This window comes from Mizuhopecten yessoensis, unplaced genomic scaffold (assembly GCF_002113885.1).
Source record: "Mizuhopecten yessoensis strain PY_sf001 unplaced genomic scaffold, ASM211388v2 scaffold10603, whole genome shotgun sequence".
Classification (NCBI taxonomy): domain Eukaryota; kingdom Metazoa; phylum Mollusca; class Bivalvia; order Pectinida; family Pectinidae; genus Mizuhopecten; species Mizuhopecten yessoensis.
Window position 1 is genome coordinate 1,103,267 of NW_018408629.1, and position 20,647 is coordinate 1,123,913.

The 20,647-nt window shown below is 34.8% G+C and overlaps 1 protein-coding gene across 1 annotated transcript in view; it reads left to right on the plus strand.

The window, feature by feature from the left end:
* The window catches only part of LOC110461340 (two pore calcium channel protein 1-like), a 37,947-nt gene extending 23,426 nt beyond the window's left edge, over nt 1-14,521 (plus strand). The window contains exons 13-26 of the mRNA XM_021514781.1: nt 508-552; nt 989-1,045; nt 1,625-1,690; nt 2,285-2,357; nt 2,839-2,943; nt 3,044-3,115; nt 3,854-3,943; nt 4,463-4,560; nt 4,747-4,793; nt 5,396-5,464; nt 7,314-7,404; nt 8,047-8,168; nt 9,797-9,874; nt 10,714-14,521. Coding sequence (XP_021370456.1) covers nt 508-552; nt 989-1,045; nt 1,625-1,690; nt 2,285-2,357; nt 2,839-2,943; nt 3,044-3,115; nt 3,854-3,943; nt 4,463-4,560; nt 4,747-4,793; nt 5,396-5,464; nt 7,314-7,404; nt 8,047-8,168; nt 9,797-9,874; nt 10,714-10,911 — 1,211 coding nt within the window. The 3' untranslated portion in view covers nt 10,912-14,521. The remainder of the gene's footprint in view (nt 1-507; nt 553-988; nt 1,046-1,624; nt 1,691-2,284; nt 2,358-2,838; nt 2,944-3,043; nt 3,116-3,853; nt 3,944-4,462; nt 4,561-4,746; nt 4,794-5,395; nt 5,465-7,313; nt 7,405-8,046; nt 8,169-9,796; nt 9,875-10,713) is intronic.
* Nucleotides 14,522-20,647: the final 6,126 nt, after the last annotated feature.

Genomic DNA, 20,647 nt, shown 5'->3' on the forward strand with positions numbered 1-20,647 from the left:
CCCCACCCCCACTCTGTATTAGTAACTAGGGGGAAACTATTGGTTAGCTATTTCTTTCCTCCATCTCTTTATTAGTAACTAGGGGGGAAACTATTAACTAGCTGATTCTATCCCCCCTCTCTGTATTAGTTACCAGGGGAAAACTATTGGCTAGCTGATTCTTTCCCCCTCTCTATTAGTAACTAAGGGGAAAACTATTGGCTAGCTGATTCCTTCCCCATCTCAGTATCAGTAACCAGGGGGGAAACTATTGGCAAACTTAATCCCTAAAAACTATTAGCTAGCTGATTTTTTCCCCTGGGAAACTTTCAGACGGGAAAGTAAATGACTTCTACATAGGTAAACCCAGCATGACATTGTCATGGTCATCTTTATCTATTACTTTGAATTTGTTAATCTGCAGTAAAATTGATAAATGTTGTAAGGATTTAAAGACAATAAAAGAATGGTAATTATATATAAAAAGTGTCTCAATTTTTGTTGAAATTCATATCTTTTTCTCCTCAGAATTAAACTGGTTTATCAACTGGAAGTGGTTTGAAGGATTTGTGTGTAAGTACAACTGAACAAGATATTCATTTGTAACAAAACGTCTGTAGGAACATACACATATCATGGTGGCCCTATATTTATGTACAATGAAAAAGATTAGATGTCCATGTGAAGTGGATAAGTATAGAAAAAAATAAGATATAACGACCGACTTCAAAAAAAGCAGTTTTCACCCTTCACAGGGCTCTCCCGGTTTTGAAGAGAGCTAGTCTTTCAAAACCAGAAGAGCCCTGTGAAGGGTGAAAGCTGCTAATTTTGAAGGTTTACTTTTTATATTTAGAAATATTTTTGCTGGTTATGCAATTGTGAAAAATAAATATTCTGAAAAGTTCAGAAAGTCAGTTATGGATTATCATTTGAAATGTGTTTCATATTCAGAAATGATAATCTCACTCTTGTAAATGACGAAATACATTTGTATTTTTTTTATCAATAGATTTGGTGATAGGAGCCAACTTTATATGGATTCTCACCGAGACCGTCCAGTGGTCAGGTATGTATGGGCTGCCGTATCTCGTAAGGAAATATTACACAGATTCAATGTCAAAAATTAATTTCTATCACATTCCACAGAATATTAGTTCATTATAGAAAATTTTCAGTCTCCTGCACTTCTTCAATCTAACTGTAGAAATTGTTCTTTACCTTATATCTTGTCCATTTGGGTTGAATGCAATTATTAAAAATAGACATCAGAATGAAGACAATTTTTCCTCAACAGGACTGAAGAAGGCCAGGAGCCTGATCATTTTCTACAAGATATTTTTACTTCTTTCTTTTACTTACTGATTTATTTATTTTATCATCCTTTTTATTTTCGAACTTTTTGTAGATGTTTATGTGTAGCCTCAGGCTGATTTATAGATGTATTTGAAAGCAATAATGTTGACTAGTGATTTGCTCAATATATGCATGAGTGATACCACTTCAAATTTGTTACTGATTTTTTTAGCTGATTGGAATTTTGTTAACATAAAGGTTTATTTTTTGAAATTTTAAGTAATTCATCATTTTTAATTTAAAATAAAATATTGCAGTGTTGACACCATGTCCATTTCTTATTTTATTTCAGTCAACAAAGTAGATATTCGTAATTACGAGTTTGAGGCATCTTGGGCATCTTTCATATTTGTTTGCTGTAAGTATCAGCTATTTTAATTAGATTTGTTTCAGATTGTCCTGACAACATCGATAATGGCTGAATTTGATGGGAACCCCCTTTATTTCATAATAAATTTTCTGATGTTTTTACTTTGAAAGATAGCCTATAGTTTAAGACAAAATGTACTTATCATTTTTGCTTCTAATTTTATATTTGTTTTACCCTTCAACTGCCAAAAACTAGCTAAGTATTGGAAACTGTGTTTTTCTGGCAATACTATAGCTTTGATAAATCATTTCTGAAAAGAAATTGATACGTTGGCGGACTATTATGAGAAATAATATAGATAAAATTGGAGTGTTTTGAGTGTAAAAAAAATCGATGGGGCTAGACCTGGAATTGAACCCTGGACTTCAGATTGTTATACTATCGCTCTAACTAGTTGAGCAACATGATCAACTGAAGTGTCCTGGTCCAACTGTGCTAAAGTTTTATCCAAACAGAAGTTAAGGGGAGGTTACTGTGTATAGAAAAACCCACAATGCAGTACGTGGGACAGGAATCCTTAATGAAATTGGGCACGTTTGTTTTATGATCAGTAAGTCACATGTTATTTTGTATAATTTTCAGTATATGCCATTGAAGCAATGTTGAAGATCCTAGGTAAAGGTCCAAAAGAGTACTTCACCACCGGTTGGGATGTGTATGTACACGTTTATTACATATGCGTGTAGTTATAGTTTGGCATAAAATAAAGTCTTGATCTAATTAGATAGTATTCATCACAAGATCAGTGCAATATTTTTTTCGATTTCAGTTTGCTTTGTATATTGAGTTGTATATATATATATGTAACTTATTGACTCTGCCTCTAACTTAATTATATAGATATTCTACTTGTTGCACTGTCTACATTTCAAATAAAGCTCCTTAACACAATAAATGCGAAATATAGAAAAAAAACTTCTGAACTGTAAAATTAATAGGTCTGTTCATATGACAATTTCCCGTTTTTTGGATCTAAAGGATAAAAATAACATATGGTGAATTCAAAGTTGTTTGCTGAAATTTGTTGTTTTGAAATAAAAATGATCAATTTTTTATTGATATCTCCAAATGCGATGATATAATTATACGATGTCATTAAGTCCTGTTTCACGTAAGTTATATCCCTTATATTACAGGTTTGACTTTGTTGTAACGTTTACCTGTGTGATCGGTGTGATGGACGAATTCTTCTCCGGAACTTTTTACTTTTTCACAGTCTTGCGTCCATTCCGCCTACTAAGGTAGGTTTCTCAACAACACCACTTCTTTGTGAATTATTTCCGAAAAGTTAAACATTGGTTGACATTTCCTTATTTATATTTATTGATGATTTGTTTTCAGGCTTTTTAAGATCAAGAAAAGATACAGAGATGTGCTAGGAACATTCTTTGTGTTACTGAACAGATTATTAAGGTAAGTCTGACCATCCTGGTTAACAGCATAGATTTTGTTTTCCTCCACTACACGTAGGTTTAAGATAGAGCTGTACTATATTACAGAACAGTCTTTTAGTGTTAAAAGCACTAGTCAGTCAGGCTAATAGTTTCCCATTTTACTAGTCCAGATACAATTTCCACCAACCAAGTATGATTCAACATGATAAATGATATCAAATTTTGACTAGTAAATTTAGAACCACTAGCCCAGCTGCATTTCACTAGTCTCAGACTATTCCGTCTTTCCGTATTGCAGAGTTATCTTCTCTTGTGAGCAGGTATTGATTGTTACGTCATTTGTTTGTGAGAGTAACGTCATCAATTTTTGAGAAAAAAATGTAATTTTCTCATACAAACCAATGACGTAACAATCAATACATGCTCACAAGAGAAGATAACTCTGCAATACGCAAAGACTGAATCAGGCTGATACCCTTATTGTCTAGCCCTGCTACCGTCTGGCAGTGTATAATGAAGGGACTTGTTGCCTTTACAATGTATGTCTACTGCATATTTATGTATTGTGAAGACCTTGAGACATTTTAAAAGCTACTTTTGGCAGTGAAAAAAAAATTGGTAAAAAAACAAATTTAGAGAGAGCTCTTTTTTCAGACAATCTGTCTCAGTAGTATTGATATAATGGTTTAATCATGTAAACATTGTATAAAATTTATTTTCACAGACATGTTGTTGATACGAACTGACTTTGTTTTAGTTTGGCAGGTGTGATAGTTTTGTTGTACTACTTCTTCAGCATCATAGGAATGGAAGTCTTCCTTAATGTGGATCTAAGAAACTGTTGCAAGTATGTACCATAATTAGCTCTTCACTATCCTCGATACCCCAGGGGTTACACTCACTTAGATTCTCTGCACCCCTGGAATATGTCATAGCAAAATTTAAGGTTCAGTGTACGCCACCTTGTGGATGAGATGAGAAGACTAACTTTGATCCTTTGATGTACATCAAAAGAATATCCCGATCACATAACCGTAAATTGTCTGGCCTTTAAGTTGGGTTCGATCCTCTGTAATCTTTAAAGGACAGGTGTCAGCCTAGTGATTTGTCAAGTTTTGTTTACCTGAGACCAATCAAAAAGCTAGTTGTGTGCCTTCAATTTTGCAATGATGTATTCCAAGGGTGCACAGAGTAAGTGAGTGTAACCGCAGGAGTATCGAGGATGGCTCTTCACAAATGTGTTTGTAACAATTCAACTCATCACCAATATATATGCAACACTTCAACCCAGGACTGTACATGCTAACTGTAACATTAAAAGGTTCATTGAGAATTGTTTTCCTGTATACTGTTGTGTTTGTTTCAGGAACACCAGTGTTGAAGATTTCTACAAGTACAGCAACGACTCGTTTTTTGAGGGGTACTATTATCTAAACAACTTTGAGAATATTCTAGTTTCTGGGGGTAAGAACAGCTTTGTTATTCTTGTCTGTTAATAAGTTGAATTGGTATAAATATCTCTATTTTTGTTTTCTACAGGTAAAGTGTTAATTACTAATTTTGAAGAAAAAATATCACTATTGATATTTGATACAGTTATTTCACAGCTTTTTTGTTTATTATTGACAATTTTTTCCTCTTTTATTTCAGTCACTTTATTTGAATTAACAGTTGTAAATAACTGGTTTATTATCATGGTAAGTAATTCTATCCTTCAAATAACTATACAATATCAGAGTTATTTCCTTTCAAATGATCAATATTTGGTTGGAATTTGGTTTAATATATGATGAATATAGTATGCATAACATTGTACTACCCAGTACCACTTATAAAGTGTAGCTGAAGCTTTTAAATTTACAGCATCAATATCTTTTGCTTAATATTTGATTTAAAATGCTTTAGAACTTAGAGGAGGAGGAGGAGGGAGATAGGAAATAGAATGGTTTTAATTCACCATATGTCATATCGTGTTACTTATAATACATTGTTGTATTATAGCGTGAATCATTGTATTATCAAAGACTACCAGGTATGTTATGTGTGAAGTCATAGACTTTTCAATGATAATTGTCTTGATTATCTTACTGATTAGGATACTATTTTCAATGTTTCAACAGCAATTTTGCCCAAACAATATATTTCAACATGTATGTATTTTTGGATAGAAAATGTTTTGACAGCTAGATTAACATAAATATATAGGCACAAAACTACAAAATTCAAACTGCCCATGAGACATGAAGTCTGGGTTGTGACAAATTAAAGAATGAAAATTCAAAATCATCGATTGTTACAGGAGGGGTATGCCCACCATGTGGGAGACATATCAAGGACCTTTTTTATGCTGTTTTACATTGTAATGATGGTAAGTTCCAAAGGTACACTACAGAGTTATCTCCCTTTAGTGTGCTAGTTATAATGGTTGGTACCAAGTGGACACTATAGTGTTACATGTGTACCTCACTTTACTCTGTATAGTGACGATAATGGCTACCAAGGTAACTCTAGATCTGAGTTATCTCCCTTTACTTTGTAGTTATAATGGTTGGTACCAAGTGGACACTAAAGTGTTACATGTGTACCTCACTTTACTCTGTATAGTGACGATAATGGTTACCAAGGGAACGCTGAGTTATCTCCCTTTACTGTGTAGTTATAATGGTTGGTACGTATACCAATTGGACACTATTGAGTTTGATTTGTACCTCATTTTACTATGTGGTGATAATCAGTTACCAAGGGAACGCTGAGTTATCTCCCTTTACTGTGTAGTTATAAAGGTTGTTACCAAGTGGACACTTTTGGGTTTGATTTGTACTTCATTTTACTATGTATTGATATTGATAGTTACCAAGGGAACACTTTTGAGATATCTCCCTTTACTGTGTAGTTATAAATGTTGTTGGTGTTACATTTGAACCTTACTTTACCATGTAGTTTTAAATGGTAGTTACCAAGGCAGCACTACTGAGTTATCTCCCTTTACTGTGTAGTTATAAAGGTTGTTTGTGTTACATTTGTACCTTACTTTCCCATGTAGTTTTAATGGTAGTTACCAAGGGAACGCTGAGTTATCTCCCTTTATGTAGTTATACAAGTTAGTACCAAAGGGACACTATTGGGTTTGATTTGTACCTCATTTTACTATGTATTGATAGTGATAGTTACCAAGGGAACACTTTTGAGATATCTCCCTTTACTGTGTAGTTATAAAGGTTGTTTGTGTTAAATTTGTACCTTACTTTACCATGTAGTTTTAATGGTAGTTACCAAGGCAGCACTACTGAGTTATTTCCCTTTACTGTGTAGTTATAAAGTTGTTTGTGTTACATTTGTACCTTACATTACCATGTAGTTTTAATGGGAGTTACCAAGGGAACACTGAGTTATCTCCCTTTACTATGTAGTTATAAAGGTTAGTACCAAAGGGACACTATTGTGTTACATTATGTACTGTGTACTATGTACTGATAACAAGAGCTACCAAGGGAACACTACTGAGTTAACTCCCCTTGTTAAAGTGATAATGGTAATTATAAAGTAGCAAGCGAGCACTGATGAGTTACCTCCCTTAACTGTGTAGTGATGCTGTGTAGTTAATATATTGGACACTACTGAGTTACTCCCTTCACTACCCCCTTCACTATGTAGTGATGACTGAAAAGTATTAACAGGAACTACTGAGTTACCTCCCTTTGCTTTGGGTGATGGTAGGCAAGTAAGGGACATTTGTGTAGGGTTCATCCCAAAAAAACGACATCTTCATCACTTAGCAGTTCAACTTGTATATAACTTAAAAGTGTAGGCTTGTAAAGGTACGGTATAAAACTATAGATTTGTAAATGTATCGGGTCTATGTTTCGATCATGTTTGTGTTCCAATAATGTATTTGGTTAGAGTTTTAAATAACTAAATATTTCACTGGTGTTAAAGTTTGGCAACATGACAGTATACCTTAGCCATATAAAATCAACTACAAGCGCATTGTAAGCTTTATGGAGTTAATTGTTCAGAACAAGAGCAGTCCTGGTAATGTGAATTACTTCAACAGGATGTATTTCCTGGGTTAATCAGAGCTAGGTTTAACCAGACCAGTGTGTTGCGTCTCACAGATTGTCACGTGACAGGTTTCATTGTATCTTTAAGGAATGTGGTCCATGCAGTGTCTCGGGAATCATAATATTTTCAAGCAAATAAATTTATTTTGTCAACAGGTAGTGATGAACATCGTGTTGGCCTTCATCTTGGAACTCTTCCTGTTCCGGATCCAGTACAGAAGGAAACTCAAACTGGAAGACATTGACGGTGAGTTGTAGGGCTGACACAATACATATACCTCACGATACGCATCATTTCACAGTACAACGCTTCAGATACAATTCATATCACGATACACATTTCTGCTTAAACAGTCAACTTCTTACTGTCTGAGATTAGCGCTTTACAGCATTTTGTTTCAGTGTTAATAAGTTCTGTCAAAATTTAGTTTTGTATGCGTTTTTGCAATTGGTTACAACTGAACAGTGGACCACATCTTTACTGAAGGTTTCACAAAAAATATTTACTCTGTTTTAGAGTTTAATGAGAAATTGATTAATAATATCAATATTGTTAGTGTATCTCGATACAGGCCAACAAAATGATTCGTTCATATACACAAGAAGTATAACGATATTATATATTTGACAAATTGTTTACACCCTACATTGAGTTGCAAAATACTACCCTGAGGTCTTTGTTACACCATTTATCAGTCCTGCATAATCTCTTTTTGGTAAAAAAGTCATAAATGTCTCAATCCTTATGAAGCGTAGACATCAGTTTACTTATAGGTCTATATTGTTGCCAGCTTGTAAATGTTTAAAACTATTGTAACATAATAATCCTTTAACTATGTACATCGCAGTCTGTATAATACAGTAAAACCTGAAATCTTTATCATTACAGCTCACTTGAAGCATGTAGAGGAGGTTTCTCTTACAGAAGAAGAAGATATCATGTGTAGTGACCGCCGCCTCATCTTCACCGGTCATCACATCAACCTCCAGAGCCAGTATGAAGACATACGGGTCAGTATACTTCTATTCTCGCACCTCAGACAGAGATATCCCACGTCATACCCCATGCTAGATTTGTCTATCTCGTCCGATCTGTCTTTTACCTTTACGTGACATTTTCGCAGATTTTTTACACTGCGATTTATTTATCCGCGCGTTAACTGCTTGAAATCGACAATTTGCATTATAAATGTTCTATTTTGTCATTATATGTATGGTTTTGATGTTGTTAGATATATGACGTTGTAGATAAAATATAATCTACAATGTGAAATACGTTATAATATATGTGAGGACAGACTATGTTTTTTACGCAGAGCGTTCCAATGTAGCTTAAGTAGTGAAGAGGTCATTATGATTTGAGGCCCAAGGCGGGATACTTGTAGTTTTTAGCAAAATTGAATAGTTGTTTTCGACCTAAAAGGTGCGAGAAAAAAATTACCTGTAACCAAGCAAGATCGGGTTATCTCAGTCAAGGGCTAAGATTCTGTAACATCCCAACCTCGGCCTACGCCTCGGTTGGGATTTTGTTACAGAATATTAACCCACGACTGATAGATTTTATTATACTTTGATGAATTAAGATCAATCTTGCCAATGGTTTTTGTCTCGCCACGATGAAGTAGCGGAAGCGAGACTAAGGTGTTGCTTTTGCTGCGACAGCGGCGTCAACATTAACTTTTTGCGCTTAACTTAGTTTCACTGAAAGTATAAGTGCTAGACCAACCAAACTTGGACCATAGATGCATCTTATGTAGTACATCTCGACCCATGCATCAAGTGCTGGATGTGGCCTGCCTTTCATGGTCCATTGACTTTGTCAGCATCTCCATCAACATAAAGTTTTTGCGTTTAACCTAGGTTTCTCTGATATGTGCATTGATGGTCAAAGCGAGCGCAGGCGAGACATATCAACCCGAATGGCTTGTATGAAGAGTGCTCCAGTATAAATTAATGGATATGACAAATAATTTCACTGGATCCATATTTTGCAGAAATGTGATGAAAACGAAATATGGAAGTTTGTTTAGACAGGAAAATAGATGTTTGGTTATCTTCAATTCAATCGGTCCCTGTAGACAATTTTGTTAATATTTAGTTCAACATATGTTATAAGGTAACAGGTATCATGGAGAAACACCATTGACGGAATCATACAGAAATGGAGAGGATAAAAATATATTTTCATAAATTTTGGTCTTCTCAGTGACAGATAATGCAGAAGGAAATGTTTTGTTATACATGTGCACCTAGCTCCCAACCCCTCCCCTTGTTCATTAACACTTAGGATAAAGTTAGGTTAACTGCCACACTTTCACATCAGATAGTGAACACCAACTGATCCTGTCCTCCTTGTAGTCAATATGAATAGGTTTATCTGCAGTTTAATACCTTAATATTCACATTTTTCATAGATTGTAAGGGTAAAACGAGTCAAATACTTATTATATTTGTATTTATTGGATAAATTTGGGGTAGCATTTCAATAAATGGATCAGCCATTCCCCATGATTTACCAGTGATCTTTAATGTCATGGTACAACATATCATTTCACATATTATGATGTGGGAACTTAGAACAGAATCTAAATATTTCAAGACAAAGGCTATTTTATTGTTAAAACTTTGTATGTTGACAGACTCCTTTCCCGTATCGTGGAGAGAGAGTCCGGAGTAAAGATGACTTCAGTCTACGGATGTACAGCGACGAAGTCAAGGTAATTCAGTCCGAAAATCAAAATGTCATAAACTATTTCTGTTACCTCTTTTGTCCAATACCAGTTTACTCGATTACTCTTGATTTGGATAGAAAGTAACAAGATGTTGAAGGTGAATTATTATAGATTTGACTATAGATTTGTAAAGTTTGTTTAAATCAATGACTTTGTTATAATGCTTTATCTCATTCAATTACATGAAATATTTATTTTCACTGTCATTTTTCACGAGGATTTCATTTTGCAAAATGAGACATCAATACCTATATGACCATATTTAAATGTGAGTGAAAAGAATAGGCTTAAAAGATGAATTTGTCGTAACCCTCCTCACAAAATATAAATTTGAATTATTTATCTTGAGAGATACAAATGAGTTATAATATAAAAAATACAATATATGTCGGCTGTACAATTTAACTCAATGTTCTGTTATCATGTGTCATGCGATTCCTTTTAAATAAATACATGTCGTTTCTAAACATTTTCTTCATGTTGGTAATTTAATAAGTATGGATTCAGCTACACTTTGTTTAGTGTAGCTGAATCGTGTCATTTCGGTACGAACATATTATATATCTATAACTATTGTACATACGCTTATAGCGTAGCCGTATTGACATCGATTTTGTGGACAACTCATACACATTATACGCCTTTGTGTGCATACGCATCACTGGTCATTTGTCTGATGAAGGTGACAGTGTACATATCGTACTAGTCATCGAAACGTCACATAGGAAATCTTATTGGTTGTGTAAAAAGAACTTTTCATAAAAAAATATGTAGTGTTTATAATTAGCTGAATGTGTAATGTAATTGACTTGATGTGTCTGAAGGGATGGATAGAAGAGGACCAAGCCGAACGAGACGAGACCATTGAGAGTCTCGGGAGGATGAGGGTAAGACAGCGCGCCAACGCCCACCTGGATGAGGGTGTGGTCCATAGAGGCAATGCTGACCGGACCAACTCGACATACAGCCATGTCAGTCAGTGGGGCCTAGCTGCTAGAGGAGGCACTTCATCTCCTTGTTGATTTTAACCCTTTCACCACTACAGACTAGAATGGACACATCCAGATCAATGCATGGTAGAGTCTACTTAAGTTACATAGGGATGTAAGGGTTAAATGTTGATGGGTTTGGGAAATATCCACCTTCAAATTAGTGTAGTCTGGATGCAGAGACATTTCACCTCTGCTGATGCATGACAGCCTCTTTCTCTCACCTTTAAATGAATTATCTCCTGTTTTTCTTACACCCTTGGGATATGATATCTCTATCACCCCCTTGGGTATGACAGATGGCATGTGGAGAGAAACAATACCGTGTTGTCAGGAAAGCAAAAATTACGTCACAATCAGCTTTCGACAGGAGAGGTTAATATATCAAGTCAGGATAAAAATACAGATTGCAAATCCCAATAAGCAATATTTTTTGATAGATTGTGATACCGTAAACAAAATCATCCCCCCCATGTTGAGTGTATGCCGGAGAAATCTCAACCATGCGATATCAAAGTTCAGTCTTATTGAAGATACTTAACTCTGTGAGATTATTGAATGTCTAACTCTTGACTTGAATCAAGCCTGGATGTGACAGTTATGATAAAGAATATCACTCCTCAGGTTGATATTTCTATGTTATATCCTCTGAGTAGGTGAAGAGATTCTATAAACTACAGCCACAATATTCCATGGAGTTTGAGGAACAGTGGTATCTTTCCTCCCTGTTTATATAATAGCGGGAGGATTATCCTACAGTCCTTTCCATCAGTTGAACCCAGGGCAAGGAGGTCCTCCATTTGTGCATCTCCCTGCTAATGTATTCGAGCAGGAGAAAGAGGGACCAGCTTAACTGAACCTGTGATTTTGGGGATTTGGGACAAACAAGGTTGATATATGGTGGGATCATGCTAATCTCAGTGGGTCAGAATTATGGCACATAGTTAAACATACAATTGTAATGTGCTGACAGGGAATGACAGGGTCCCCATGCCTGTGTTGACGGTATTGACTTTTGTCATGTGACTGTACGTGTGGTGAAGCTATAAAGCTGACTGTTGCACCAATGAATGCAGCAACAAACTAACTTTAAATATTGATAATTTTGAATCAAAAAAATCGCTTTAATACAATGCTTTAGCTACTTGCCATTAATATAAGTGAAATCCAAGGTTTTAATGCTTAAAACTTGCCTATTCTGATATCAGTTGACTGAATTTTAATTTATTCACTTAGAAATATATTCAGTTCTGAATGTGTACTGTTATAGGTATCTGTGTACTGTTTTAGATATCAGTATTAGATATTAATGTGAAAACAATGTTTAATATTTATGTTTACATTGCTGGCCTACTAGAAAAAACCAAGCATATTGAAGTTGCATTCATAGCACCATAAACACCTGTGATGTCATATGGTTTGGTTTTGCAGCCATTTTTAGATTTGTCAATGTAACACATGTTGGCTGTGGATAGCAGTGAATCAAAACCTCAAGTGACTAAGATTGTTGGAGTGCTGTTCCATCAACATTGTCTTACCCTGGTATTGATAATGCACACTCAAAATACCATAATGATCAAAAAATTATGGACAGCTGTACATGTATTATATTTTAAAATATAAATGTAATGGACTTATGGAAGTTGTTTTAATAGTCATGCTATAAAACATCCAGTTCAATCTGTATTTAAGCGATTGTTTATTTTGAAATTGAAAAATTGCTGTAGGAATCATAGACATATTGTTTTGGACTTGCTCTATATGTGCTAGTCTTTAACCTTAAACCTAGATGTGCAATGCTTATTTTTTATTTATATTTTATTCTCTTTTTTTTGCCTTATACATATATACTAATTACATTCCATCATGCTGTTTATATCTAAATATTGTGTTCTTAATATAAGATTTTGTCTATAACTATTGCATAGGCTTCAAAAGAAAGGTGAACGAGTGTCAAATTGTTCAAAGTCTTTAAATTTGAGTTACCTTAATTAAGTGAAAATGTTAACAATTTTTAGTCTGTTTTTATAAATGACTGCTCTGTATTTGACAAATGTAATATATATTTTATTGTAATATGGCTGCCATAGACAAAAGTTCTTCGTTCAATCGGACGACCACATGTTTGATTACTGTGATAATAACATTAATTTGGTAACATAACTTAAGTTGTATCATTTTGATTTTTATGATAAAAGATGATGTCACTAGATGCAATACAAAATTGTTGTCATAGTCTTTTATATGGTGGATATCTAAAAAAAAGTTTATTTAAAGCCAAGTTATTTGTAACCTTTACCCCAGTTAATGGTAAAATTATTCAAAGAATGGATTAAGATATCTTGATATTTCAGTTATCTGAAAATGATGTGTGAATGTTGAGAAAATATTTATGTAAAAAGAGGAAGATCTACTGTATGGTTGTTAAATATCGGGGGTGTATACTTTTGCGAGTTTTGGTTCCAGTCTATTTCAGAACACCTTGAAAATAGTTCCACATGCAAGATTGATATTGGTTACTATGCCGGGGTGCACACATACTAGTGCATACCAGGTGTGAAACCTGGGTGTTCTAGACACGATCTAAAATTTCATGAATTTTTAATAAATTGCCCAATAAACGAAATTAAAAATTTGTTAATAAAAGCAACTATAAAGTACTTGTGTTCATATAAATCTTCATTAAATATTCAATATGTGGTGTGATTCATGTCCGCAGCATCAATACCTTACGGTTTTGGAAAAATTTTCGTTGGTATTAGGTATGTAGCAATAAATTGTTTTCTTATGCAATTTGATGGATAGTCTATGTGTCTGTGAAATTTGTTTGCGCCATGGACACAGATGTTTCATAAATGTTTTTGTTTTGACCTTTTGAGTTTTGTAACAGAAAGATCATTTTCACACGGGTTCTGTTTTTGTTAGATTTCGGATAATTAATGTGCAATGCCAGTACATTATTTGTAAATCGAAAATCTGGAATTTGCTGTATTCTTAACTGGACATAAACATGTAATCTTTTAAGTCTGTAATGATCTGATAGACTCCATTAAAAGAGCGGAAGTTTTTGAGACTGTTTGGTCTAAATTGTCTTACTAAAGAAACCGTTCTGAAAGTAAAACAAAAAGTTCGCCTTTGAAGGATTGAAATACATGTTCTTCATGACTCCAATTTGGTTGAATTTTGCCTACTCTATCGTAAAAGATTGACACTGTCTTGAAAAGGAGAGTAAAAAAAACAGAGGAGAAAAGTCGTCGGTAGACCATATATCACAAGATCAAGAAGCACAGAATATTTTTGTATTTTAACCTGGAAATATGCTTGTGTTAACATGTATGTGTTCAAATTCTTGTAACTGTTAAGGCGGTAAGAGTGAGGCCACTCCATGGTTATCAAAACCATTTCATGATTTATGCAAAAATGGGGCTGGTAACCACAAATTCATCGTCATTGTATTTTATTTATTGATGTTCATAATTTTATGATTATTTTTCGTTTGTATAGCCATTCTCAAAATAAACCTATTAATTCAAAATATTGTTTAGATAAAAAATAAATTTAAAAACTGTTAAACGTGATTTGTGTTTCCCATATAAAATTGTTTGGGTCATATTTGTTATCCGGGACCAATCATTCCATGACTAAAAAAAAATGGTTTTCGGTTATCGTTTGTCTTGTAACAGAATAATTACTATAGAAAACAAAAACTTGTCAATGCAAAAAAACAACTTATAAACTTTATGAAGTTTGTTTAAAAGACATCATAAACAAAAATTGTAAAACTTAATTCTCTTCATTGTTTTGAGCATAAATATCAAGAGTAAAAGAGATATTCTTCATTTTTACGATGGTACAGAAGACAGTTGTACGTACATATTCTACAAAGTGCACTACCTCACGCCATGGTATCTGTTCGAAAGTCATTCAATTGTATATATCGATCTTTTAATAAATTGCATAGCATCCCTTACAAGTTTATATGAATTACGTAAAGTAAAACTTAAATATTCCCCATGAGAGAGTTACATATTTGGTGACAATGCATGTCCCTCGTAGTCATGTCAATTCCTATAACACAAGTAAATAACTATTGAAATTCATGTCTTATCTTAACCGGAACGACTGCAGCAATACTACACAGTAATAACACATGTACATGAAATAGTTCTACACTACGATGAGGCGTCATGTAAAGTTTGCAAGTTGTTGTTTTAAATGTTTCGTTTAATAAGGATACTTAAATGTGAAACAAACTGAAAGTCTTGTGAAACATTGGGATCCGTATCGACCCTTGACGGAGAGTAAAATAATGTTACTCTGCTCCGCAAATGCTTTGCTCGAAATGGAACAGTCAATTTCCACGGATTTGTAAAATCTACTGCAAAAGATAGGGTCTTTACAAATATCATTTCCGTTTTGTTCTTGTTAGATATGATGAACTGACTTTTATTTTCTAACCACATGTGCCAAACATGATGATCTTAATCTTAGTATTTTACCTTTGAATGTATATAAACTAACATACACTATTATGCACAGATCATTATCATGGCATCTTATCAATGTCTTGCCTGTTATTGTATATATATATTATGTGTGTGCACATCGTGATATCATGTGATGATACACCGTGTTGTAAATTATGTTTTAAACAAATAAACACATTTAATGCAACGTATTGAATTTGAGGTCATGTTTGTTTTATATGGTTTAGCTATTGATTTAAATACTCAGGTATATATATACGAGTATTTAAAAAGAAACCTGCATCCGAACAACAAATCAGAAACAAGGCAAAAATTATCCAAAAGTCTATCGGTAACAGCCTTAAACTACCTTTAAACAAACCTGAGAAAGGTTGATATGTAAGCCTAGTAAATAAATACCCAAGGTCACTTGAGTGTGCTAGTCAACATATGTAGGTACCACTAAAGGGCTTATTGGAAGTGCGATATCGCTGGTAGCCTGACATCCGACCTAGTCGCATCATTTAGAAAACGAAAGAATGTTTGGAGGAAAAACTCCTGTTATGAGGTAAATGTAGAGTATCTGGTTACCTAGCATAACGTTTAACGCCACCGTCGGAATAACGATCACCATGACTCCAATGCATTTAGAAATATGAAACTTGTTAAATGTTAAAATGAAATATTTGTGAAACGTTTGATACCAGACTACGCGACACGGTTCCTTTTTTTACTGTATCCATCAGGGTTGTTTTGTTTTTGTGTTTTCAGTATGTTCACTCTGGTCATTAAATCAACTTCATTGGTTAAAACATTCCAGAGTTCAAGCCTACATATTCGTATTTTGCTTCAAAATTAGTTCGAATGCAGAAACAGCAATATTGTACTTCGGAGAGGGTAATTTCAATTCATGCATTTGTACACGATGGTATGATATTGCATTTTTTTTTGTTGAAAACTGTTTCGTAAAATATGTTTGCACACCTTTAACAATCACAGTTGCCTTCTGCAACTATAAACTCGTGATCACTGTCTGGAGATGTTGGCATCTCTACCATTCCAGTTTCGATTAAGACTGTTCCATTGCTCCCTTTCTCGCCCTCGTCCTCATAATCACTGTCATTGTCATTGAAGACGAAAATAGGGTTGATATGTTTCGGAATATAAGACCTTCTTGGCATAGCCCGTTTCATCGCTTTGCAATACCTGAAATTACACACAAAGAATTGTGTTCTGATTTAACAGAAATCATTTGAACATAATTTTGAGAAATTGCAAACATATTTACTTTGAGAAATTTTAAACAGTAAATCATTATGTGATATAAATTGAAACCTTGCTTGGAGACTCGACAGAGGCTACCCATTTGCTGTCTATACAAACCGGATACCTATGCGTTTTATATCTATTCCATATAATGATGTAATCTGCTTTCCCCTACATGGACATTTGAAAAAAATATTGTGTTCATTAAATAGTATCCTCATACGGTTTCCAAAACACCGTATGCTTACCCTGTCGATAAAAAATGGTGTGATAGTTCCGCCTGTGCCAGCTTTACTGTTCTGTTAGGCTTGAGGACACCGCGGATCCGAGCGTGATGTCCAGAATTGAGGGCGTCGTCTTCGGCTTTGTCGGACAGCCTGGGGTAACCCTTTTCCTTACAGTGCCTCAAGAAAACTGGATTAAGACTGAGGTCCGTCAGAATGTTTGAAAGCTCCGTCTCCTCTGCACATGAATACTCTGTTGGTATTTCCCAGTCAGCCAGACTCTTGATGTAATTGTTTTCCCTTTCTGTATATGCATCAATGACGCGATGCCCTGGTCTGAGTGATTTGGCCGGCGAATCTTCTCTTATGATGCCTAGCCTTAGCGCCATGTCTATATCTAGCTGACTAGAGGTCTTTGGTGGAATATAAAATGTCGATATCCCAGTCACTTGCTTCATTACTTCTGGATTGAGGAGGTAACACAGTCCAATACGCCGAATCTTTGTTGTGGTGACGGGGTAATGAGCTGGAACATAGTGAAAAATTTCATAATCCTTTCCATATATGTCTTGGAGTTTTTCTATTAGAATGTTAAGATGGTCATTATGATATCCCTTCCGACGGAACCCCATGTCCCCCACGCACCCTACTTGCCAGATAACTACGTGGAAGTCGGTATTGATTGGCCGATTACGTATGAGAAAGTCTGTTGCCTCTAGTGTCTGAAGTCCTGGAATTGACGGATCAATACCCAGGTCAGCAAACAGACAAGTTTCCGTTGACACCGCAGCTAACATCTTCGTCGGAATCCCTTCCTTTTGAGCGATATGAAGAGCTCTGTGTGAGGGAAGGACAAACACACCACAATGTCCATAAAATACCATACAGACGTGGCGACCTTTTCTAGCCTGATGGAGTCCCATCTCCGCCATTTGCACGTATGTAACGATTCTTCTTTTGTTGTCGTCATACAGCACATACAGATCAAGTGCGTCGGGACGCAACCTCTTTATGAACCTCTCAGTGACCGGATCTGCTACACAGAAGAACACATCATTCGCCGACTTCAGCTCTGCCAATGCCTCCAAAGTGAAATGACTGACGCTTTTGATACCAGATCCAACAATGGTCAGTGAACCCGTTTTAGTGGACGAGGGTCTCTCAAACGTTCCCACTTCTTGGGCTAGCGTTATCCAACGCTCAGCGTCTGCAGCCTCATTTGAAACATACCTGCTATCCTTGCTATCTTTCGCTGAAAGCGACTTTATTTTCTCTTCTGTCTCCATTTGCAAACTGTTTTTTCTGCCTAAAACACAAATATTACAGACATTCAAGTATGAATTATAAGATTGGGTTTTGTTACATGTACATATGCTGAGAATTATGGCATTAAATATCCGATTAAACGTCATTGAATCGCTTCAAAATTTGGAACCAGGATAGTATTAGCTGATTTATTTGATTATAAATAGAAAACAGATATCCTATCAAATGTGATAATCACATCACCTGCAGTAATGTGTAAATCATTTGTACCCTAGCCTCCCTAACTACGCCACTCACATTTAAGTTTAGCCCCAGTATTATAGTGTTCTGTTTGCGTCTGTCATACTATTTTATTTTTTGTTCATCTACATGAAGGTCGACGTGATGTTGGTTGTTCGGTATAAAATCTTTCAAGAGAACACCTAGACATTCATCAAAACGTTGCCACGGCTTCCACGCTATTATGAAAGAACTCCAAAACTGACCAAACAGTCTTATAATTTTTAAGTAAAATAAGAATGCAATTAACTATAACTCAAGGAGCTATAATTCGCCCCTGCCTTTTTTAAACAGATAAGCTAAATGTTGTTTCAGCGTATGAAATAATAGAGTTATCCTCGTCATGACAGATCGTTCAAGAGAAGAAAACTTGAGAATAATCTTGAAGGGAAGGGGAGTCCGTTTAAGAGTACATTAAAATTAAATATATATATTTTACAGCAATAGTTTATCAATTTAAATCACATATTAAACACAACAACAAAAAACCTCCACCAAAACACTACTCATATGGCTCACGATTAGGACAAATATACCATGCTAGACTACGCATGTCATGAAGCTCTTTTAATGAACATTTATATAGGAAAAACATTGTTAGATCCCCTCTTTGCGCATGCGGTAGCATCGAAAACACATATCATTACCTGCTAGATTGTACCTTATACACTGCCATCAGACAATTACACATTGAAACCCTTCAGTATCAAATAACTGTCAAATTATTATAATATGGCGATGAATCGTTATCTTTAGAAGAAAACACAATAATTGTACTCTCTGTTCAGGATTACATCCTTAAGTCTGAGCGATTTCAACAACATTAGGGTGATATAATATTATGATGATATTGTTATTAATGTATACATGCTGTTTCAAACAATTTTGGATTCTTAGTAGCTCAAACCTGTATGTATTCATGCATGTATGTATGTGTGCATGCATGCATGTGTGAGCGTGTGTGTGCAGGAGTGCATGCATTTACGTACGTGGGTGTATAACTATGCATGCATGCATGCACATGCATGTGCGCAAGTAAATATAATTTAAGTATGGATGTAGGTGGGTAGGTATGTACTTACGTACGTATGTGTGTATGTATGTATGTTATATGCTTGTATGATATGTATGGGGATGTATATATGGAAGTTTGTGGTCGATCATATGTAAAAAGAAATAGTTGAGTTGCTAACATAATAATGGATCAATTGATTTCTGATTTATTATCTTATGACGTCTTTGCATAAGATTCTTGATCATGACTTTTGTATTCATACGATAACATATATCATATGTAAAGTAAGTCATGTGGATGGTCTTTCCCGATGCAAACAGTCTAGTGGAAACGGATATACCAGGAGGAAAAGAACGAACGGGAGAATGACATATTAAGGCACGGGATGTGACGAAAATTGATTAGTAATGTGAACAGTCTATCACAACGACTGTCTGCGTAGGGAAAAACCATCCACATAATTATGATTATCACAGAGTATATTTTATGTTAGCATTATGATGCAGCTTGTTTATATACCTTTCTTGAAATAGTCTGGAAATCAATCATAAAACGTATTAACGTTGACACAACAGAAGAATTTTTTCTTGACCACAACGAACTGATTTTATGAATATAACATATTTTATACATGTACCATATTTTACACTGTATTTCTCCAACTCTCTTCTAACTTCCCCTGTAATTTATTTACGTCACTATCCCTAAGCTATAGTTGATAATGTTGGTTACGATGAAAGGTAACAGATTTATATAAGTGTATTAACACTTGTTTCTGTCTCCAATTCATTTATGTTCAATCATGTTTGTATTATGTATTACAAATGTTATGTGAATAAAACAAAGTTTAAACTAGCAATAATGAAGCAAGTTTTATCAACTTATATCAATCTTTGTTATTTTTGTTATCCGGATGAAAGTTAATGCAGTGTACATATTTACTTGTTGTCTAAAATATAGTATTACAGAAAGAGTATTTTTTTATTTCAATCCTGTGATGATAAAAAGTTTTCATTTATCGTTGTATGTACGCTTACGAAATAACGATTTATATTAATGACATCCCAACGGAGCAGATCAGATAGAATATGCTATAATGCATTTATTATGAATGTAATGAAATGTAAAATATCTCAATACTTACCTAGTGTCGACTAGTCCATGCGTGTTGTAGCTTTGTCTCAGGCATGCATGGTTCCGTTGAATTGATATCCGGTTGATTCATCCTGACTTGTCGATAAGATAAATTATAT